The sequence below is a fragment of the Macadamia integrifolia genome, chromosome 11 (assembly GCF_013358625.1).
Source record: "Macadamia integrifolia cultivar HAES 741 chromosome 11, SCU_Mint_v3, whole genome shotgun sequence".
In the NCBI taxonomy this organism is placed as follows: Eukaryota; Viridiplantae; Streptophyta; class Magnoliopsida; order Proteales; family Proteaceae; genus Macadamia; species Macadamia integrifolia.
In genome coordinates, this window is record NC_056567.1 from 15,133,966 (window position 1) to 15,158,358 (window position 24,393).

Here is a 24,393-nt window from a genome sequence, read left to right on the forward strand (position 1 = left end):
CGGGAGAAGGTGATTCGAGACCTACATGGTGGTGGACTAAGTGGACACTGGGGCGTGACAAAACCGTAGCAAGTATCGAAGAAAGGTACTACTGGCCCCAACTGAAGAACAATGTTGCAGCCATAGTGAGGAGCTGCCCAATGTGTTAAGTAGCTAAGGGGTAGAGTCAAAACATGGGGTTGTACATGCCACTGCCGATGTCAAAGGATATTTAGGAGGACCTAAGTAAGGATTTTGCATTGGGGTTACCAAGGACCCAACGAGGTGTTGATGCTGTGTTCGTGGTAGTTGATCGATTCTCCAAAATGAGGCATTTCATTCCCTGTCGGAAGCTCTCAGATGTAGTTCATGTGGCTAAACTATTCTTCCAGATCGTGAGACTACATGGTATACCCATCTCCATTGTTTCTTATCGTGACACCAAGTTCCTTGCCTTTTTTTTTTGCTTTCTTTTTTTTTTTTTACCAACCTATGGAGGAGGTTTGGGACCAATTTGAAATACAGTAGCACTGCTAACCCCCAATCAAACGGGAATACCGAGGTGGTGAATAGAACATTGGGGAACTAATTCTATAGCATTTGTGGAGACAAGCCAAAAAAGTGGGATAGGGCTTTTGCCCAAGCAGAATTCGCTTTCAATAATGCCATCCACAGCTCTATTGGGATCTCCCCTTTTTCGGTTGTGTATCAAAAGACTCCATGACATGCACTTGATCTAGCCCAGCTATTAAGACTCCCTGGTTCAAGTGTGGCTGCAGAACAAATGGCGGAGCAAGTTCATATTGTCCAAGAGGAGGTCCGAGAGACGCTGGAAGCATCTAATGCCAAGTACAAGGCAGCCGCTGATCAGCATTTCCGATCTAAGCTCTTCCAAGAGGGAGACATGGTCATCGTTTTCTTACAGAGGGAGCAATTTCCAGTACGCTATGACATGGCTATCTCGAAGACTTTCAATGTTGCGGACCTGTATGAGTACTTCCCTCCAGGAGCACCACTTTATTTGAATTGTAACTCGATGGTGATTTCTTCACAAGTGGGAGGGACTTGTGTAGAGGTCTCGGAGAAGTTCCTAGAGTGTTTGGAACGGCAGAAGACCACACGGTCTGGCCGAAGTTACTGACTGATTTTCTCGAATTTTCAACATTTTTCAGCAATACTGCTAGAACCCTAACTTTTGACTCGGCTATTGTCACAGGAGCCATAACCCTAATTCGAAAATGAAACCAGCGCTTAAGGCAAAAACAGCCCAGTACTGGAACAATAGTGGGCCTTGATGGAGCGATTCGCCCAATTTATCAGTTTAGGCCCTCCATGGAGCCTGTGAAGTTTGGTCGCACAAATTAGGGGTTTTCTAGTTTATTGTTGTGTTTACATTTTTACCCTAGTTACCTTATATTTACGTTTTTGCCCTTTCTTAGAAGTGACCTAACTATATAAGGCCTCTTTGGGGCTTTTGTAAGGTATCTTTCATTTTTGGAATCAAAGTAGCCATTTTGCTCTTCTTCCCCACTGGAACTACAGTTTTGGACCTTATGGATTCGATGATCAGTTTTGGACCTTATGGATTCGAGGGATCATCCGTGTTAGAACGATATCAAACCCACCGCACTTCCGATTGCCATTTCTTTTAACCACCTATGTGTACACAATGTGTCGGCATCCCTTTTGGGGAAAAAAAAAAAAAAAACTGATTTGAAATGACAGTTTTCCAAGAATCATGAAAGTTTACCTCACCTAGCACACAAGCAACCACAGAAAGCAAAAAAACAAGAATAAACCAAAAAATAATTGACAACCAATGCAAGAAACCGAGGAGAACTGAAAGAAAGAAACATAAGCACCACATTCTAGACTAAGGTTCTAAAGCAACACAAGAATAGGATTAGCTAACCGGTATTGCAGAGGGTTGTAACTGTATAAGAACTAAGATAAAGAAATCCTTCCAATTACATGACCAAGCCAGAGTAATTATGCAAAAGAATGTCTTTACAAAGATATAGCTCGGACACCGAGAAAATTTATCAAAAATGAAAGTTCACAAGACTTTTTATTTAAACTTGGAATAATAGGAAATGGAAAAGGATTGTAGGTACCAAAAGAAAAATGGTTGCATCGTAAATCAGGCTGTACAAAATAGTCATTTCTTCACGAACAAAACAAAGCTTCAGATTTAACAGTAACCATCAGTCCTTCAGAAAAGGAGGAAAGGAAAGAATAAGAAGAATAAGGTGAAACGAACCGTTGATTGAACAGGAGGGGAATCGAGATCAATGGAACGCATGGACATCTTAGCAATCTCTGATATGGCAGCCTCTTTGATGCCAGGGAGGTCACTGGCTAAATCCTCATATGCAGCTTCAAATGCCTCCTGCCAGAAGTGAGGCAGTCGGATTCGACGACTGTGGGTATAAACATCCCACATATGCTTTACTACCTTCTCCCTCTCTTCGATTTCCTGTCACCAGATTCCAAGGTGGAAAAAACAGATGAAAAACAGATAGTTAATCAGATTTACATGCCAAGAACCAAGTCATATATAGATACTAGATGCAAATAAAGAAATAAATACAAACCAGGACATCAAGATCATCACGGATTGGAGAGTCCAGGTCACTGGAGATGCGATTTAGGTTACCTGCAGACCACTTGAGGGTAACAGTACCAGTGAACATAGACCAGAAGGCAAGGAGCAGAATGGCAGCCAGAGCCCAGAATTTGTATCTTCCTTTCCCAAAGACGCTGGTGTCACTACTTTCTTTCTTGGTTGTGGTTGTGGTTGTTGTTGTTGTGGTTGTGGGTGCCTCCTCATCCTTCATTTCCTTTCCCTTTTTTGCTTACCAAGCTGCACCAAAATTTAATCTTACATTGGATATATTGCTCTTATATTGTCAAAATATCAAAATGATACACTATAGCAGTAAGCGTGCAGTTAAGGAATACAGTTGCTTTTTCTAGCAACTTATAAGTAGGGGTAATGCAATCCCAGTTCAGAAAACCCTACTTTCGGGTCACTATGGGCCCATCCCAGTGGATAAATCCATATATCAGGGAGGAGTAGCGGTTTCATAATTTTGGAAACAAGTTAGTACCCTAAGGGTAAGGTAAACAATTAAAAGGACCAAATAGTAAATAAATTTTGATAACTGCAGTTTAATTAATTGGGATACGGCTGAGTTGAGATTGAAATTGAGGGCTGTTCAATATTGTACTGTGAGGGGGAGAGTTAGTGTTAAATCGAGAGTGAGAGAAGTCTAAGTTGAGTAATAGCCTAACTTATTGTTAGTTACTTTAGTTAGTCTTTGGCTCTAATTAGACTCTTAGTAGGTTTCCTACTAAGAGTTGGTTGCTTGATTAATACAAGGGAGAGGCTGTCCATAATAAAGGCATTCCATACTATTCATATCATGTTCACCCTCTCTCCTCTTCTCCAGCTCCATCTTGCTCTTCTTCTTCTCTTCTCTTCTTCACAGGTTCTGGTTGTTGAGGTTTTTGTCACATGGTATCAGAGCGATGAAGAAGAATAAGAAGAAAAAAATCTGTAACTATCTGATTCATCACAGTTAGTAATACCTGATCCCTCTTTCGTTTCTCTTCTTCTTCCATCTTTCTTGTCAGTCATCCAGTTCTGCGAGCTACTGAAATCCTGAATGTAAAGTCGCTCGAGCATCCTCAGCTTCTTTCTTTGCCGTCAACTGCCTGTTCACATCCGTGCTCTATATCTTCCATGGCAATTTAAAGATGTGCAACTACTTTATTGATATTGTCAAAGTCTTTCCACAGATGACCGTGTTCTATTGACGTTGTCGTTCCTTGTCAAGGCAATGATCTCAATGCTGGAGAATCGCTGACACTGATTCATGGATCTGTTCGGGATTTTTGCCTTTGTCCTCTCTAAAGAGATTGATGTCCAACAAGCCAACACAACGATGGCTCAGTGGTTGAATGTTGATTCACAAAGCGAGGCTGAACCAGCAAATGGCCACCGGAAATCCTACTTCAGTAACTTCCCGACTATTTGAAGTCATGAATGTCGATCCACGGTTGCGCGAATTTGGTCTTCTACCTCTTGTTCTTCCCGTAAGGTTGAAGACAACCCAAGTCATGGGTTGTTTTCTTTAAAAATTTCTTTCTTATTCCCAATACTACCCCTCCCTTAAGCTTTTATTCACATTAGTCCCATATTTTAAATTTGTTCCAAGTCTATCACTCCTTACTTAATACATAAGAATCCCCTTTGTGTTCTTACCATGTACCAATTGGCTCTCTCCTCTCATATTTGATTAATTACAGTTCTGCCACACCTCTTGACCACTCAATTTATTTACAATTCTGCCATTACATTTGTTCTCTTGGCTACTAACTATTTATGTGCATATGCTTTATATTAAGATACAACCGTCGGATTACCACCAATTTTGGCAGTCATATCTAGGCCACCATGCTTGAAAGAATAGTTATTTTCACATCCATAATGCTACACCCTTTTTTTCAAATAGCCACAGACGCCTAAGGAAAATGTTATTGCGATGCTAATCCTCCTCTTCAGAGATCTTATGTGTGGCCAACAGAGGACAAAGAAAGTGGCAAGTTTGTTGCACCCCATCACTATCATTGCTATGTCCACTAGTCTCACACTCTACCTCAAGACAAACTAACTCAGTAATCTGCTCCTCTTCCGAAGCAGTGGCCAAGAGAACGTCCTTATCAACAAAGGCGACCAGGCGATTAGGACACTTGAGCAAAGAAATGCCCGTACCCCATGCATGTGATTCACTACTACCATGATTCCACCATGATTAATGTTATAGTAATGGGTTTTAGGGAAAGAGTCAATTGCCAAACGGACCCTAAGGGGTTTAATGGTCTTCGTAATTCTCTAGAACTTTCTATCCATTATCATAAATAAAGAGGGCTAGTGTCATATTTGACACAAGTCATTACCCCATCCAACATGGTATTAGAGCCATAGGATCTGAAACCCTAAGGGCTCTCCCTCTTCTCCATCTCTTTCTCCCTTTCTCGTTTCTCTCTCTCCCAGCGCCTCTTTCCATCTTCGCCTCCCACCAAGAGGGTTTCTAGCTTCCATCCATCCTTTCCTTGGACTCTCAGACTCTCTTCTACAATGATCTGAGACACCAAGGCCCTTTTTTCATCGATTTTTGAGGGTTTTTCCCCATGAAATCGCTTTTTATTGCCAGGATGCTTTTTTCCTGCTCAATGCTCTGACCGTCTTGAAGTTTGTTGCGATTGGTGATCCATATCCTTGCAGTGGTATGTACCAACCACTTTTCCGTTTGAGGCCTCTGTTCTAGAGCTATCCCCAAAATTAATTTCTTAGGGTTTTTACCTTTTATCGATATTTGGGTTTTCTAGCCTTTTTTGGTTTTTTGGTGCCTTTCTATCTCTAACTAGTGTCTCTTCTATTTGCACAACCCCTTCAGTAGCAACCATGTCTACCAACTCGTTTGCTTCGACTGGCGAAGACACAACGACTCTTCCTAACTTTCCTCAAGCTTGATGACACAAACTACCTTATGCGGGCACGCTCGGTCTGCATCTTCATCAAGTCTCTGGCTATTACGGGTACCTCATTGGAACCTCAAAGCGTCCGACCACTGGCTGAGATTGACAAGTGGGAGTGTGCCAACTCTTTGGTTATGGCCTTCCTTGTCAACTCCATGTTGCCACAACTTTCACTTGGCTATCTGATGAATAGTTCATCATTGTACTTAAAATACTCTGAGTACTTGGTTTTCTGTTATGACTAGTACTTAGTGTGCTATTAGGACTACTTATTTTTTTACTATAAAGAAAGGGGGATTGTGCTCATTATGGCACAAGTCCAAATTTCCCCAACTCTACATTGTATCAGAGCAAGTCTGATCACCAAATCCAAACCCTAAACCCAGTCCATTCTATTCTTCTTCCACCAGGATTTAGCCTTACCGCTGCTGCCAAGCCCCACTACTGCCAATACCATCACCCAAGCCCTGAAACCTCCCACTACTGCCCCACATTGCTGAAGCCTCCTCCGCTGCAAGCCCATCACTGCAAGCTGAAGCCTCCCTCACTACAAACCGCTACTGCAAAACCTCCATCGCTGCACCTATCACTGCAACTCCTCATTCAACCTGCAACCTGCAACCCGTCAACACAGAAACCTGCAACCTCCATCACTGCAACCTGCAACCTTCATTGCCGCAACCTGCAAAACTTCCATCGCTGCAACCAGCAACCTCCATCACTGCACCCTGACATTCTTCCATCGCCGCAACCTGCAACTTCTCAGCCCAACCACAATCTCCTATCACTGACTCCTAAACCAATTCAGACTACCCCGATCCCAATCCTAAAACAACTACACACATATAGTCCCAATCCTAAACCAACTACCTCTCTTGCGTCACCTCTAACCCAATAACCTGAACCAACCAGGAAGTAAAGGATTTTGCACCCAATAACCAAACAACTACACACATGGTATGCTTGTCGAATCTACACCCATGGCGTCTAAGGATTCTGGGATATCAGTTACTCAGGACGTAGGGGGTCGTTCCTCTGGTCATGACTATCCTCTCTTCCCACTCTTCCCTAGTAGCAACATCAAGTTGGATGGGAGCAACTATCTGATCTGGTCTCAGTCTTACTACCTATCAATTGCTGGTCATGGTTATGCCGAGTTTCTCACAGGAACTTCAGAACGTCCTACTACTGCGGGTCCTACTCAGGGTAAATGGGACGCTGCCAACTAGATGGTAATGTTCTATCTTATTAATTCTACGTCACATTTTATTGCTCAAACATATCTATTACTTGATTTTTCTCCTAAGATCTGGGAGGCCACTAAGGCCACCTATTCCAACGTGGGCAAGCGTGCCCAGTGTTTTGAACTGAGGAATGAGATTGATTATTATAGGACTTACCAACCTATTCGTGAGACTTGTGTTGTTAGGTTTAAGAAGCGTGAGGAAAAGCTTTGCGTTAATTTTTTTTGGTCGGTCTCAATGTGCAATATGATCAAATTAGGGCTAATGTGCTTAATCGTGATCCATCATCACCCACACTTGCAGAAGCCTATTCCATCATTCAAGCCAAGGAACAATGCCAATATGAGATGCTATAGCCTGTTTCTCAGGATTGATCTGCTCTGATATCCGCTACTGGTTCAAGTTCCTGGACTGCTACTTCATCCTCTTCCGACAAACCGGTTGTCAAATGTGACTATTGTGGCAAGGAGCGTCACACAAAGGAGACTTGTTAGAAGCTTCATGGACTTCCTACCAATTCTTGTGGCCGTAATCAGGGTCGTGGGAAGACCACCCAGGCAAATCAGTCCAAGACTACAATTGATTATGATAGCTCCACACTACTAGTGCATCCTTCTCTACTGATGAAATGTCTATGCTTCGTCGTATGTTGACTCATATGGGATCCTCTATTGTTGCTACTGCCTCTTCCACTAAGGTACTATAGTTTGTGGTCATAGTGCATCTGTAGCCTCCTAATTCTAGATAATTGACTCCGGGGCTACTAATCACATGACCGGCTTCCCCACCTTTTTTTCTACCTATTGTCCCTCTTCAGGTAATACCAAAGTTCGTGTTGCTGATGGTTCCCTTTCACCTATTGCTGGATCGGGTTCCATTCAGTGCCTTTCTTCATTATCATTGTCTTCTGTGTTACATGTTCCTAAGTTTTCTATTAATTTACTGTCAATTGGTACTATTACCAAGGATTTGAACTATAAAGTCACTTTCTTTTCTACTCATAGGTGTTTCAGAACTTGGTGACGGGGGCAACGATTGGCAATGGTAGAATGAGTGGTGGTCTCTATTACCTGGACATTGGTCCCTCATGGGCTCTAGATACTTCATCCGATTTGGCACTCTCAGAACTTTTGGGTTGGCATCGACGTCTGGGTCAACCCCATGGGGCACTTTATCTAGATTATTTTTGGCATTAGTTAGACACTATACTATAGACCAATTTATTTGTGGTGCGTGTATTTTGGCAAAACAAACTCAAACTATTCATCCTCTCTCTGATAATAGAAGTATTATTCCTTTTATTTTAATTCATTCTGATGTTTGGGGCCCTGCCGTCGTCTTGTTTCTGGCTATAGATGGTTTGTCACTTTTATTGATTACAATACTCATTCTACTTGGATTTATTTATTGCATCATAAAAGTGAAGCTTTTCAGTGCTTTCGGGAATTTTATTGCATGGTTTGTACATAGTTTGATGCTAAAATCAAGACTGTGTATTGATAATGGGAAGGAATGCATGGATGGTTCTTTTCAATACCTAGTTGATAATGGGATCATCCATCAAACCAGTTGTGTGGTTACCCCGGAGCCAAAGTTTAAGGTATCGGGTTTCGACAAGTTTTTGACCCTTTGGGAGACCGAAATTTTGGTCGAAACTTGGGAAATTTTGAGAAAACCAAGGAATTTTTCCCGGTTGGATGGAAACTTTGGTTTCAAACCCCAAAATGTTTTTTTTTTTTTTTGTACGTCCTATTTTAGACAATCTAACACATTCAAATAATTAGCTCATGGAAAAAACACCTACAATCATACTTATAGGGTGAACTAAGGTTTGGTAATGTACGTTGAGTCGTTGACTGAAAGTCTAAAACTATACTATATAAGTACATAGTCTAAACTATATGTAGTCTACAATCTACATAATACATAATGCAAAGGGTCTACATTATATGTAGTATACAATCTACATAATACATAATGCAAAGGATCCAAAATAAATAATAAAATTACATAATTGTGAGTTATCTCTCAACACTCAACACTCAAAAGTCAATTCCAAGTAGAGTGTCTTGGCGGTTCCAGTCCACGAGTTGCATACCATTGCAGATGTCGTACCCGCTCCTCTGAATACACCACATATGAGTCCCATGACATGTTTTGGGCCCAATTGTTTTGGTAGTCTGTCACTGCCCATCTATAAGATGCGTCATCAACATCAACTAGGTATCCCAGTTTAGGGAATGGCTCAATCACAGTGATAGGATGTGGATTTGGCACACAAGGTTGGATGGATACCCAAAGATACTGTCAATAAAAGATAACCCACCACCTGAACAACTCTGCTGTCCAAATGAAGTAGAAGATCCACCATACTGTCCATACCCACCACCATATCCAAATGAATCGGAGCTCTTGAAATATGGCACATGAGGTTTGGGAAAGATGGGATCTAACTTTTTGGTCCCAACTCCCTTCCTTAGGTGGATTTGCCATAAATGTGCAAGATCCAAGCTTAGAATAAAGATTAGATGGTATAAAGGAAAAATTTAGAGTGTTTTTCCAAGTTTCCCACTTTATAGAGAAGAAATAGGGGGAGAGGGTCGAAAGTTTGAAATAAGAAGGCTTGATTTCCCATTTAAAAAGGTTTTATAAAAGCTGACCCATTGGTCCACTCAAAAATTCCCACATTTCGGTCGAAATGTGGGAATTTTGATCGATATTGGTTGGAACCAGTGACTTTTAAAAGTCACATCGTCGAAATGTGGGAATTTTGATCGATATTGGATGGAACCAGTGACTTTTAAAAGTCACATCGTATTTGGTATCGGAGTCCTGGGATACTGTCGAAATGTGGGAAATTTTGATGGTATCTGTGGAAACCTTAAACCATGCCCAAAGCAGAATGGGGTGGTTGAACGTAAAAATTGTCATTTACTTGAAGTTGCTCACTCCTTGATGTTTGAGATGCAGGTCCCTGCTCCCTATTAGAGTGAGGCCGTCCTTACTACTACCTACCTCATCAATCAGATGCCTTCACATGTGCTTGGTTTTAAGAGCCCCATTGAGTTATCTGGGTCTCTACATTTTTTGTTCCTCCCAATGTGTTTGGCTGTGTTTGCTTCGTTCGTAATCATCAGTTCCAAGCAAGCTCAACCATCGTGGACTCCGGTGTATTTTTGTGGGCTATTCTCCCACTCAGAAGGCTACCGGTGCTATCTTCCACCATCTCGACGGCCCTTTGTGTCCATGGATGTGTGATCTTTCGTGAGGTTGAGGCGTACTTTCCACCTCTTCAAGGGGAGTTATCTAGTTGTGAAGAGGTGATTCAGCTCCCTACCTTTGATTGTCCTTTCCTTACCATAGATGATGTTCCTACTCAGAGGAATACTGAAACAAGACTACGGATTTTAAGGCTCCCATTAACCCAGTGGTTACTGTTCAGGGGAGCAGGAGGCTCCCATTCAGGGGGAGCAACAAATTCAGCAAAAAACACAAGATGGTCCAGTGATACAGGTATTCTCTTGCAAAAAAAGGAAAACGGACACTAACACTGCTATTCCATCACTTCCTGATCCTAAGTCTTCTCTCCCAGGTATAACCTTTCCTCTTACTTTTGATCAATCTCTTGATGTTCCTATTGCTCATAAAAAGGTAAAAGGACTTGTACCCAGCATCTACTTTCTAGCGTGGGGTCATATAATGCTCTTTCCCCATCATATCGTGCATTTATATCTTCCTTGTCCTCTATTTCTATTCCTAAAACCTGGCAGGAGACAAATGCATAACCTAAGTGGAAGGAGGCAATGAATGAGGAGATGAAAGCTCTTCAGAAGAATAGCACATGGGATCTGGTTGTTCTTCCCCTGCAAAAGTGACCAATTGGCTACAAATGGGTGTTCACAGTCAAACATAATGCTGATGGGACTATGGATAGATACAAGGCAAGACTGGTGGCAAAGGGCTTTACTCAGACTTATGCAATTGACTATCAGGAGACTTTTGAACCGGTGACAAAAATGAATACTTTTCGAGTTATCATCTCTTGTGCAGTGAACCAAGGATGGGAATTACAGCAACTAGATATAAAACAATGTCTTTCTTAATGAAGTGTTGACTGAAGAAATGTATATGGAAATTCCATCAGGATACTCTAGTCTAGAAACTAAAGAGAGCTCGATATAGATTAAAGCAATCTCAAAGGGCATGGTTTAGTCGCTTTCACAAGGCCATGATAGCAGCTGGCTTTACTCGGAGCAATGCTAATCATACTCTATTTATTAAAAGGGTGGGTGATCAAATCACGGTTTTGATAGTATATATGGATGATATAGTTGTTATTGGCAATGATATAAATGAAATCTCTAAACTCAAAGTCTATCTTGGTAAGGAGTTTGAGATCAAGGACCTAGGAAGGCTGGAAAAAAATTTTGGGTATTGAGGTGGCACATTCAACCAAGGGTATTGTTCTCTCTCAAAGTATACCTTGGACCTCTTCTCAGAAACTGGTATATTAGGGTGTAAACCCCTGGATACTCCTATTGAGGCTAACTGTCATCTCAAAAGCAAGGAAGGTGAATTAGTTGTTAAAGGTTGGTATCAAAGGCCAGTTGGAAGCCTCATATATCTATCCCACACAAGACCAGACATAGGTTATGCAGCAAGTTTGGTGACATGCATGATCCCTATTCCTCACTTATGGATGTTGTGAACCGGATCCTTAGGTACTTGAAGACTGCCGCAGGAAATGGCATTTTATTCTCTTACAGATCATATAAGAATTGAGGCATACACTGATGCTGATTGGGCAGGTTCCCCAGATAATCGTCGTTCTACTAATGGCTACTATATATTTGTTGGTGGTAACTTGATTACGTGGCACAGTAAAAAACAGTCAGTTGTGGCTCGATCGAGTGCAAAAGCAGAGTTTCAAACTATGGCGCATGGGATTTGCGACCTACTTTGGTTGCAGTCTTCTTCATGACCTGGGTCTGTCCGTCCAAATGCCGATGTTGCTATATTGTGATAATAAGTCAGCCATCAGCATTGCACACAACCCTATTCTATATGATCGTACTGAGCATGCCGAGATCGACAGGCATTTCATCAAGGATAAGTTAGAGCAAGGCATTATCTGTATTCCTTTTGTGTGGAGTGAAGATCATTTAACAGATGTTCTCACAAAGGGACTTGGTAAAAAACCTTTTATTTTATTCTGTCCAAGTTGGGTATATGCGATATCCATAGTTGTCACGGCGTCAAATCGATCCTAGGCGGTGGAGGGGTGGCTAATCGATTTGGCGATAAATCACCCATTATGGCGTTGTCATGGCAGTCAAATCGCCCATGTGTCATTTTTTATTTTCCCTATTTTCAAGTTATTTAGTATGATGCTACTTTTTTATTTCCCCTATTTTCTAAAGTTATTTAGTATGCTACAAGCCTACAATATATACCCTATAACATATAAAACCAACATTAAGCAACATCAAATCATCAAAAATCAACGTAGTCCTATCAAAATCACCCTGCATTTTATAAAAAATCGATCGCTTAGTGAATCAGGCGTGACCTGGCGTCCATGGCGGTGCCATAACGACGCCTATCAGCCAATGGTGACCGCCATTTGTGAATCACATAAATCGTAGCATTGCCATGAACTTCTTTTTCCGCCAGGATGCCAAATCGCCGCCTTGGCGACGCCTAGGCGACGCCATGATAACTATGGCGATATCCATACACCAACTTGAAGGGGAGTGATGAATAGTTTCATTATTGTACTTAAGCTACTCTTAGAACTTAGTTTGCTATTAGGACTACTTATTTTTTGCTATAAATAAAGGGGGACTGAGCTCATTATGGCATAAGTCCAAATTTCCCCAATCTACACTATCTTCTCCTTAACTCTGTTGTGAAGATCTAGAAGTCTGTCCAGGATATCTTTTCCCAGGCGGGAATGACGCTCAGGTCTTTAAGCTTCTTCAGAAGGTTCATGAACTGGGGCAAAGAGGGCTCACTCTATCAAAGTGCTACTATGAGTTGTGGACACTTTGGACTGACCTGGACTTCTATGAGTATACACCTTCCACCCTTGAAGATGTCACCAGTTTTCAGAAGCAAGAGGACAAGATCTAGGTGTATGACTTTTTAGTAGGTCTGAATGTGGAGTTTGATTAGCTACGGTCAAGTCTAATCAGCTGCAGTCTTAGATTTTAAGTTGTGAGCCCTTTCCTACCTTGGATCAAGCCCATGTTGTGATCCAACTTGAGGGCAGTTGACGTACCACTATGCTTCCATAGCCTTCTGCCACTCCTACTGAGAGATCTGAGCTTGTCTCTGGCACTCAAACCCTTAGTGTAATCCCACAGTATGGTGGCTCCTCTACCAAGACTCCAATAAAGTGTGATTACTGTGGGAAGGAGCACCACAACAAGGAGTTTGCTTTACAAAAACACAAGCATCACAAGTAAACTGGTCCTGAGTACATTTTTAACTAAAGCCGGAAATAATCTATATAAAGTGCCCCATGGGGGTGTCCCAACGATGACGCCCAACTAAGGAGCTCCAAGAGTGTCAAATCTGAAGATGTGTGAAGAGCTAGTGTAGGTATATTGTCCAGGTAATAGAGACCACCACTTATTCTACCATTGTCAATTGTTGCCCCCATCACCAAGTCCTGAAATGCACAATAAGTAGGAAAGAATGTGACTTTACAGTTCAGATCTTTAGTAATACTATCAATTGGCAACAAATTAGTAGATAACTGGGGAATATGTAAAACAGAGGAAAGCGACATGGAGGGTGAGCACCTAATGGAACCCATACCAGCAATAAGGGATAGGGAACCATCAGGTATGCAAACCTTGGTGTTACCTGAGGATGGGTAATATTTAGAAAAAAATAAATAAATATGGGCGACCCGATCATGTGATCAGTAGCCCCAGAGTCAAGTATCCAGGCCTAGAAAGTAACAGATGCACCATGACCACAAAAGGCAGTACCTGACTGAGCAGAGTGAGAGGTAGTAGTGGCCGGCAGAGAAGAGGTAGTAGCAGCAGAGGAGGATCTCAGTTGAATCATTATACGACATAGCATAGTTATCTCGTCATTAGAGGAGGAACCTATGGGAACAACTTAAAACTGATTTGCTTAACACTGAGAGGACTTCTCATGACTTGATAATACCCAAGCGTATTGGTAGATCACCCATGGAGTTCCTAGCATGTCTCCCTAGTGTGGCGCTCCTTACCACAGTAGTCACACTAGACAATAAGTCTGTCAGTGGAGGGAGGAGCATTAGTCCTAACACCAAAACCAGCAATTTGACCAGTAGAACCCTGTGTAGAAAGTAGGGTGGAGTGATCTTAAGAAACAAGATAGAGCATCTCAATTTGACAATTTTTTTCTGTATGAATTAGAGAAAAAGGTTTGCATAAGACTAGCGAGGAAATCACGATTAAGCACATTAGCCCTAATCTGATCATATTCCACATTCAACCCTGCCAAAAAGTCATAGACATGAGTATCTCCTCACACTTATTAAAACCTACAAAATCAATAGCACAGACCGGCTGATAGGTGTCATAGTAATCAATTTCTTCCCACATTCCACACAGTTCAAAGTAGTACTAGGATACTGTGAGATCCTCCTGAGTAGCTCTATTAAGCTGCTTTTTCAATTCAAAGCACTGGGCACTAACACCCACTTGAGAATACATTCCCTTCATAGGTTTTTAGATAAGGGCAGCACCAACAAGCAATAAATAGCCCCTAGCAATAGATAGGACATAACCATACAGTTGGCAGCATCCCATATGTCCTCAGGGGCACCAGCACTCACAGATTAAAGTATCAATAACGGTCGGCTAAATTTAAGATACGTATTGGAGGGTACCATATTGTATCGGATATACTTTAAAACTTGCCAGTAGCAGTAGCGCGAGCAATAGTACCTATAAGATAACCATCATATCCACGCTAGCAATAGACAGGTAGTAGGAGCAAGACCATAGCAAATACTTGCTACCCATGATGGAGGGTCGGTAGGGGAAGGGAAGAAATCCCTGAAAAAACTCAAATTTGCAGGGGAAAGGGAGAAATCACACTAAGAAAGGGGGAAAGAAGAAGCGCACACACGCCCGGAGGCTTCACAAACACTGAACTCTATTCATATTTTCAATATAAGTTCTCCATCAATTACAACCAATTTATAGGAAAAGAAAATAAATAGAAAAATAAATCAACTAAAATAAGAAACTACCATAACTAAGGAAACAGATACTCTAAGACTCTTTAAATCCTATATGAAATCCAACTTCTTAAAATAAAGTGAATAAAATAAAAGCAAAGACAAAATCTTCCTAAATAAAGTAAATTTCTAAAATCCACTAGACCTAAAACCAATATGAATCAATTTCATCTTTATCAGGAAACCCAGAAGGGTATGGATTGGTCTATGGGCATGCATCTGCATCAACTCCCTCAGTGTTGAGAAAAAACTTGTCTATGAGTTTGAAGAAGGGTAACAACAAAATCTCATGAGCGAGGGTGAAGTGCTCCTTATCTACGCCGCGAATAAAATCCAAGATATATAGTTTTGGAGGTGCATTCAAGTCCGAAAAATCATGGGGGAGAACAAACTCATGAGGGGGGATAGGTGGTTCTATACTGATGTCCATCAATTACTTGATCCACGATCTTTTCATTTTTCTATGCCTTTATTGCTTCCACAACTGGATGGTCTTTCACTTGTATTGGCTCATTTGATTTGTCTTGTGGCTGCAATATTGGGAGTCGGGACCACCTTCTTTGAGTCTACCAATCCATGAAGAACAAATTTTCTACACATGTGGAAAGGCTGGATGGTGCACAAATTTTTGTCATGATCAACAATGCCATGTCTTTCTTTTAACCAACCTCGACCCAATTTAATAATATGTTGAGGGGAATCAAGCACTTCACAACAAGCACCGTTAAAATATTGATAAACAGAGAACTCAATGAATACATCATCCTTTGACTCAAAAATAATCTAATCGGTCTTTGACAGCATATCCACAACAGATCTTGAGACAAAATTGTCATGTAGGTGCTCATCAACTAATTAGCAAACTTTCTATTGGGCAAGCGAACTCTGAACTTGAACACAAAAGATTCCATGACCAAATTTGTGTTTGCAATTTGCTATGGGCCTCAGACAAATAAGACAACTCCTCTGGCAAGTGTGGGCAGAACTGTAAATATGGAGGTTCACCTTTTTTTGCTTCTTTAAAAGGATGGCAGAATTTAGAGTGGACTAGAAAGCGCAATGGCAATGTAAAAAGGGGAGGGGTCGCTCGAAGGGGTTGGGGTTTCGGTTCGGAACGATGGATAAGAGGGATCCTTTTTTTTTTACACATGAACCCTAAAGGAAGGGGGTTAATGGTGGATTTCTGTGGTAGATGGAAGAGGAAAAGGGTCGTTGTTGGGGGGGTTCAACGAAGGGCTGTTTTTTTCAGTTGGTTTTCAATTCTTAGCAGCACTGAGCAAGCCAAGGAAAAGAAAGAGATCAGAGTGAAGAAGAGACTGATGGGGAGGAGAATGAGATCCTTTGGCTTTAATACAAAGTTGATGGAGGGCTAGTAGGGGAAGGGAAGAAATCCCTGAGAAAACTCAGAGTTGCAGGAGAGAGGAAGAAATCGCACTAAGAAAGGGGGAAAAGAAGAATCACATACACGCCCGCAAGCTTCACAAACACTCAACTCAATTCCTCTTTTCAATCTAAGTTCTCCATCGGTTACTACCAATTTATAGAAAAGAAAATAGATAGAAAAGGAAACCAACTGAAATAGGAAACGACCATAACTAAGCAAACCAACACTCTAAGAATCTCTAAATCCTATGTGAAACCCAACTTCCTAAAATAAAGTGAATAAAATAAAAGCAAAGACAATTTTCTCATATAAAGTAAATTTCTAAAATCCTACTAGACCCAAAACCAATATGGATATGGTTCATCTCTGTCCAGAAACCTAGATGGGTATGGATTAGTCCATGGACGTGCATCTGCATCCAGTTAGATTGATGAAACTAGTAGGGAAGGTAGGGTAATCACCATTAGAACCACGAATCCACCATCCTGGAGAACTAATGTGCCAGAGTCTTCAGACGCCATAGGTACTGATCCCAAGAACAATCACATGTTAAAGAAACCGTATCTAGCCAAACATAAGAATCTGGGTCTTCAAACGTCCAGATCTAGTGTGTCATATGGATCTAGGTAAGAGCTAGGGTTCCAAACAAGGAGAAGGCCCCTGGTGGGAAGAAACTCACCACCAAGAGGAAAACCCCGAGGGAACCAAAAGAGAAGAGGGAGAAAAAACCTCTAGAAGGAGAAAGAGGTAGAGGTGTTGGAGAGAGGAGGCCGAGAGAGAGAGTGTGAGTTGAGGTGAGGAGAGAGAGAGAGAGCAAGAAAGAGAGTTGCAGGGAGGGAGGCACGTGTCTAGGCGAAAGCCATAGGCTAGCAGTGGTGGTGGCCTCCCGCAAGGAGGAAGGTGGCAGTGATGGTGGGCGGCGTGGGTAGTAGGGTTAGGGTTAGGGTTAGGGTTAGGGTTAGGTTTAGGTTTCAGAGGGGAAGAATAAGAGAAAGGATTTTCTCTCTAAACATGCTCTGATACCATGAAGAGTTAAGGAGAATGTGACTTGTGTCTAAACTTGACACAAGCCTTTTATTTATAATGAAAGTAAGACCCCAAAGGGCTTAAGGGTCCGTTTGGATAAATACCCCCAAAACCCATTAATAGATAACCTATTATTACAACAGCAAGTGAATGGGGTCAGCTAAAAGGATCCTGTTTGCTTCAACTCTATCCAAAGTTAGAATTGTTGTCAATCCTAATCTAGGCATGTCTTTTATCACTACTTCTCCCAACATCATTTTAAGCCTTCCCCTTGCACTTTTAACTCTCCAACCTGAACCATATCACTCCTTACCATCCATTCAAAGGTCTTCGTTGCACACCCACACTACCTCAAACCGATCATTTATCAGAGATAAACCTATCAGCATAATTATTTCAATAATTTTGTTTATGTTGTTTCTTCCCTACCCAACATTTAGCTCCATACATCATTGCTTGTCTTATGGTTATCATATAAGATTTACCTTTGAGTTGTAGTGGAGAAAGATATGGATCACTCAAAAATCAAAAAACATAAGAAAAGACCAATTCACCAGCTGGCTAAGAATGGGTGCAGCAACCATAGCTATGTATTCATATATTTCCAATAAAGAAACTAAATTCGAATCAAGCACGGCTTCACATTGTGAATCCCAAACAACATAATTATACTGAAGTTAAATTGTAGCTTTTCTTATTGTTTTCTTATCCTAAATAAAAATAGTCTCCAATTCTCTACAAATTCATAAAAGAAGCATAGACATCTGCCGGTATGATATTATTGTGATTGGAAAAGAAATAGGAGGCCTGACTTGAGAACATTCCTCTCAAGATAGATCAAAAGCTTCATTCTTCACTGTAAAGCTTAAGCACCATCACTTTCTAATTCTTCCATTTAAGCCATAAGCAGACAGGTCTGTATGCCAATCCAAAGGGAACAATACACAGCCTGAATATCCAGACTTTAACTGGTTTATAACTAGCATTCTGATAAAAAATCAGTTCGCATGAAAAAGTTAACACCCTAAAGGAGTTGGCATCAAAAAAGTTTCAAACTGAATTTTCTCCAGCCTGTTCAATCAAATACTTGTAAAAAGATCTTAATATAACTCCATTTACACTTTAACATCCACAACTTTGATCATTAAAGGCCAGCTCTATATTGCCATTTTCAGCCTACTAAAGAGGAGAAAGCATTATTTGAACTCCCTATTAGAAGCATTATCACAAAATTTAAGCATTAAATAATATCTTTGTTCCTAACTTCGAAACATCAGCTGATCATAGAATTTTGTTGCGATCTCAGACTACACAAATATTTAGAAACAAAATTTTCCAGCTGCAAGCCATTACCCTACCAAAAGCAGAGTATATTCCTTTACCCCATCTAAAAAGACGACCTTTAGATGAGGTCATCATACACTCTGTATAATGCGCTGCCAAACACCAACTATATATGAAGTCTTCACTTTTCTGAGATTCTACCCTTTATTATTACGGTCCAAATCTAATTCGGTTACATTTCCATATAGCCACATCAAATAAACTGAAACTCCAAAGTCACCTACAACGGAAACCTTCTTTTCAATCACAACATTTGATTTTCCAACTTACAAGCCCTGAAAGTTTTTCTTCACCCACACTCACCTCCACCCCCCACCCCCAAAAAATAAATAAATAAATAAATAATCAGAATTTCAAAACGTTAAAAAACTCGCTAAAACCACTTTAAGAGAAAGGGTCTTCAATTGGTAAGCACAAAGAATGTAAGATAAAATGTTTAAGATCTTCCAAACCCTACCGACAAATCCAAAACCGAGGAAACATTGACCTATCACCCATCTGAGCCTAGTCTGCAGATCAACCAGATAGGAGCTATAGCTACAGGAGGAATAGCACTATAAACACTCTAATAAAGGTCGATCTTGAGAATACTTTGTCCGGAGTTATAAATTACTCATCCAATCACCAATGTATTTATTCATAAAAGGGGGAAAAAATGTACCTCCTTGTGGAGGTAATATTGCAGATCTGCACTCAATTCAGGAGGCTTCACCGACAAAGAAGACAAACACCGTTTGTGTGTGTGTGTGTGTGTGTGAAAGAGAGAGAGCACTTACCAACTAAGAACGGTTGAACCTAAGATCGGCTGCAGATCTGTTTTGCCGGAAATGATCACAAAGGCCGGTGTCTGAGGCGAAACAGGGAGAGAGAAATGGCTATGGTCGCTGAAGGGTAGTCGTAGGACCGGTCCTCGGTGTCGGGAATGATTCGAGGTGTGAGAAGTGCCCGTTAAGATTCCTAGAGGACTTTGGAGAAAAGGTGCAGAACTTTTACACTGTTTTTGGTGAAAGCAGAACTTTTTCGATAGTTTTTGATCTATCCAAATCGTGGCTGGCCATTATTTTCATGTTGCAAATTGTAACGGGGAAGAACGGGATATTTACTCGGGGTCCAACGTATCGGTATGTGTCGGATCGATCGATTCATATCGTACTGAATAGTACAGTAGTTCTAATTTCTTGAAATATTTTCGGGTTTGTTTGGCAACCTTTTTTTTTTGTTACGTATTTATGTTGTTCATTTGTTTTTTTTAACAAAAATATGTTCGACAATATGTCCTTACCTGTTATCCCTCAGCACCCTGGCTTCCATGATGATCACCTCTCGCACCTCGTCCTGACTCCACCTCTGATATCTCCCCATTGGTAGGAGTTTCACTGCCTCTTCATCTTAGTTGTGCCTCTTCTAGGCACCCTCCTGTTTCGCTGGCCCCCCTGGCAGACAGTGAGTCATCATCTCAGTTTTGTCTCTTCGATCAAGGCTCCTTCTTGTCTCTCCGGGTCCCCTGGACTGATCGATAACCTCCACCACCTTGTCGACCACACTTTGGAAAATGCTACCCCAAATCTCATGTCTGTGCAGGTCCTTCCTGTGCCCTCCATGGAATCACCTCTTGTTGCCGTCAATTTGCAGGCCCCTTTTGCTTGCTTACCTATAGCTAATTCATGTATAGGCTTTCTGACTGATGCCAGTCCATGGCCTCCAGCCTAAACACTCCTTGGAAGGTCCCTCCCCTGTTTCTATGGTCACCCCTATGGCTCTCACAACCATCCTCTTGGAAGACATCCTTGATCCCTCTACTCACTTGGTGTTAATTAATTTGGGTCGGACTGGGTCCCAACCCGGTTCCTTTGTGGGTCGCCCGCTTGAGGTAATCATAGACCAACTAGGATTATGAACTTTAGCTGACCAATTCTTTATAAATAAGAGGGTTTTGGCCACAAAGCTAATTAAGGTTTTGACCTAATCTCAAAAGCTCTCTTTCTCCCTATTCTCTTTTGTCTCTCCCAATTAAGAGTGTGTGTCTCCAAGGATCTCCATTGTAATCCTTGAATTTGGGAGGTGGATCATTGCCTAGCGAGCCATAATCCTTTGTTCGTTGATGTTCATGCGGATTGATGCATAGCACAACCAGATTCATTCTGCTGCGTGGAAAGCTACATCAAGGTAATACTATATACCCGTTGTCTTTCCCTATTTGCATTGGTATCAGAGCTGGTGTACTTGGTTGCATCGCACGTCACCGCGCATCATCCCATCAGACGCATCATTCTTCATCAAGTGGTTGTTGCTGTCATGACCCAATTCCGCTAGGTGAGGTTGCTATTGTGATAACCTACTTTCTGAACCCGGTCTAATTACCAGGTTGATTCGGTTTGGTCATGCAGGATCTGAACTCGATAGAGTTGAGTCAGTTAACCTATGACATATGGTAGCAAGGGTGACCCTGAACTCGGGATGACCAAACGAGTCTGAGCTGATGCCTAGTGAGGTCTACGTGCCCAAGCCATGCACTTGCATGTATCATAAGGTCATATACACACAATAAAGGTACGTAGCCATATTTTATGTCGAGTACGCATTTTGGTCAATTATCGAAAGTGAAATACGTGTCAGGGCTGAGCCTCGCCGAAATCTCAATTATTCAGTTGAGTTTTGACTTACTGGTGAGTGGTCATAGGTGGGTCAAACCCACCAATGTGACCTACCACTTTGGTTGTGATACCCTACTTTCTAAACCCGGTCTAATTACCCGGTTGGTTCGATTTGGTCTTGCAGAACCAGAACCTGAGTGAGCTGAGTCGAGTACCTTATGGAACATGATGGTAAGGGTGACTCTAAACTTGGGTTGGCCAGATGAGTTGGAGTCAGTACCTAGTGAAGTCCGCATGCCCAAGCTATGCACTTGCACGTATCACAAGGCCATATACACATAATAAATGTACATAGTCGTATTTTGTGTGGAATACGCATTTGAGTCAATTACTAAGAGTGAAATACATGTTGAGACTGTGCCCCTTCAAAATCCCAAATTAATCAGCTAAGTTTTGGTCGATTGGTGGGTGGTCATAGGTGGGTCAAACCCACCTATGTGATCTACCAGTCTGGTTATTAGATATTTTGACCCAAGTATAAATAGCATTTATTACTTTTCTATACAAGGTGGATGAGAAAGTAAAGAAGAGAGAGAAACGAAGGAGAGAGAAGGGAAAAAGAAGGAAGAAATGGGGAAGAAGATAATCATTACGCGTCACTAGGGTCAGATCCTTTGAATTTGACACCGGATTAGTGACCCTCATCTCTAGATCGATAATTTGACGTGAACAAAGACTATATTTCTTAAACCCATGAAAACCTAAGTGAAATCCTATGATTTAGGTAGAAATCCTTTAGATCTTATGAAACCCTCTTGAGAATATGAATCTAAGGTTTAATGAAGGACCTACACGTTATTCATGAAGGTTTTAGAGGAAGAAATTGCAAGATTTGAGAAGCATTGTTGACCTCTTGAGCTAGAGAAGAGATTTGAGGTTTTTGAAGTTGGTCTTGAGCAAAGAGGTAAGATCCATGCTTGAGACTTTAAATTGATCTTAGATCTAGTTTAGAAACATAATATGGGACTTTAGATTTGTGAAAAATGATATCGAATCGACCTGTGGTGGTTTCCCCAAGGTGGGATGAAGAAAGGAAGTGAATACCAAAATCCTGGTTCTGAGTGGTGGGTGCCTGAAAATGATCGGACCCACCAATCCGGAGCTCGCCTATCCTGGATGGGTTGCTGGCTCGACTAGCGACCAAGACCAGTGTGGGCACCTGGTCCGTCGCTCCTGGCCCACTGGTCCAGGCAAGATCCCAGGGTCGAGTGGCTAGTAAGGACCGGTGGGCACCTGGCTAGCCGCTCTTGGCCCACTGATCCAGGCAGAGTCCCTAAGTCGAGCGACGAGTAAGGACCGACGGGTACCTCACCAGCTGGTTGACCTACCAATCCGACCCTTTGGGTTTCGATTGGGCCCAAATTTGTCAGGCAACCTCCTATGGTGATTCTAAATGCTTTGGGATCATCGTAGTCCGTTGATTTGAACCTAAAGTGGAGATATACTAAGCTCGACCTCTTTTATGATAGGTTGTACTAGAAACTCACGTCATCGTACACTGGATCCTCCTCTTACCAAGGGTGATCATTGTACACAACTAGGTAAGTGGGAAGAGGATATTGACTTTATTTTTAGAGTGTTTTTGCATCATTCCATTATTAATGTAGACTAGTCATATCATCATTTCATTTCTGCATGTAGACTAGTTATTCACGAATGCCATTTGCATATATTGTCTTGTGCATTATAAAATTCATTTATGATTTGTTATGTTGTGACTTTGATTGATACATGCTTATCCTTGCTCTGAGTTATGAGATGGATGATTTTAAATTATAGAATATGATGCATTGCTAGACTAGATGTTGTAGTTGGCTTGGAAATGAATGCATTGGTGGCCCGTGGAATGGGATACGGTGGCACTATTCAGTCATACTATCTCATATAGGAGCATGTAGTTAGGAATGACATATCCTTGTGCTACGACCCTTCCTAATAGGGGTTTAGGTGTTAGGTATATCACTGGGGGGAAGCCCGAGGTTGTGTACCAATAGTGGCGGTTAGAAGTATGCCTAACCGATCACTAGGACGGTCGGTAACTTTGGTGATATAATCAGAGGGCCAATCGTACTGCTTTTAATTTAAAGCAGGGCAAGGCCCATTTTACTTTAATGCAGGGCAAGGCTCATTTTACTTTAATGTCGCTGAGAAACAGTAATTTACTTTAATGTCGCTAAGAGCAATTTGCTTTTCCGGTATCCATGGCTGGCCTTCTCCGATAGCCCTATGGGCATATCGCGGGATGGAGTTTGTGACTCGTACCCGGGGCATACATGCACTATGGTTGTGAGTAGCACATGACCTTTAACTTAGATGTGATGTTTAGGTGATCTAGGTTATAAAAATGGACTTGCATACATCTAGGTGCATTTGTATTGTGAATGATTGCTTGGTTTTTCTTTTCACTTACTAGGCTAGTGAGCTCATCTCACGTGCACACCGATTTTAGATGATCTTATAGGTTATCAAGATGAAGAGCTAGAGCCGGGACCTACTATGGAGTTTCCAGTTGAGGATTGGTGGGTCCCAGAAGATCTTGGGCATGGGACCGAGTGCCCGTGCGAGAGTTGTGTTATGGGATAGCAACATTGATACCGTCCCAGGATTCCTTTTGATTATTTTGTGATGTTACCCCTTTTGTGCTCTGAATGTTTAAATTGTATTTCTTATGTATATATCACACCTACAGGCCCACATATAAATGTATTATGTAATACAATTTGAGTATCAAGAGTATTAGGATATTTACAGGTATATGCATGTAAGACTTCTGCTGAAATACAAAATTTGTTTTCTTTAGTTTGCATGCATGCTATGTAGTGGCTACTATGTCAGATGATCCTAACAGGTTTTGGATTAATAGGTGTTAACCCGGTCATCAATTCGGTTTGTGTGAACGGGGTGTGACAACGGTGGTATCAGAGCACGATGCTCTACCCACTTACAACATACAAGTTAGATCCCATAGAATCT

General features: G+C 41.5%; 1 protein-coding gene across 1 annotated transcript in view; it reads right to left on the reverse strand.

Annotated features, from left to right (window-relative positions):
• The window catches only part of LOC122094251, a 30,173-nt gene extending 10,356 nt beyond the window's left edge, over window positions 1-19,817 (reverse strand). The window contains exons 1-3 of the mRNA XM_042664990.1: window positions 19,543-19,817; window positions 2,574-2,842; window positions 2,240-2,455 (exon numbers count right to left, since the gene is read on the reverse strand). Coding sequence (XP_042520924.1) covers window positions 2,240-2,455; window positions 2,574-2,816 — 459 coding nt within the window. The 5' untranslated portion in view covers window positions 2,817-2,842; window positions 19,543-19,817. The remainder of the gene's footprint in view (window positions 1-2,239; window positions 2,456-2,573; window positions 2,843-19,542) is intronic.
• Between the last annotated feature and the right edge of the window lie 4,576 nt (window positions 19,818-24,393).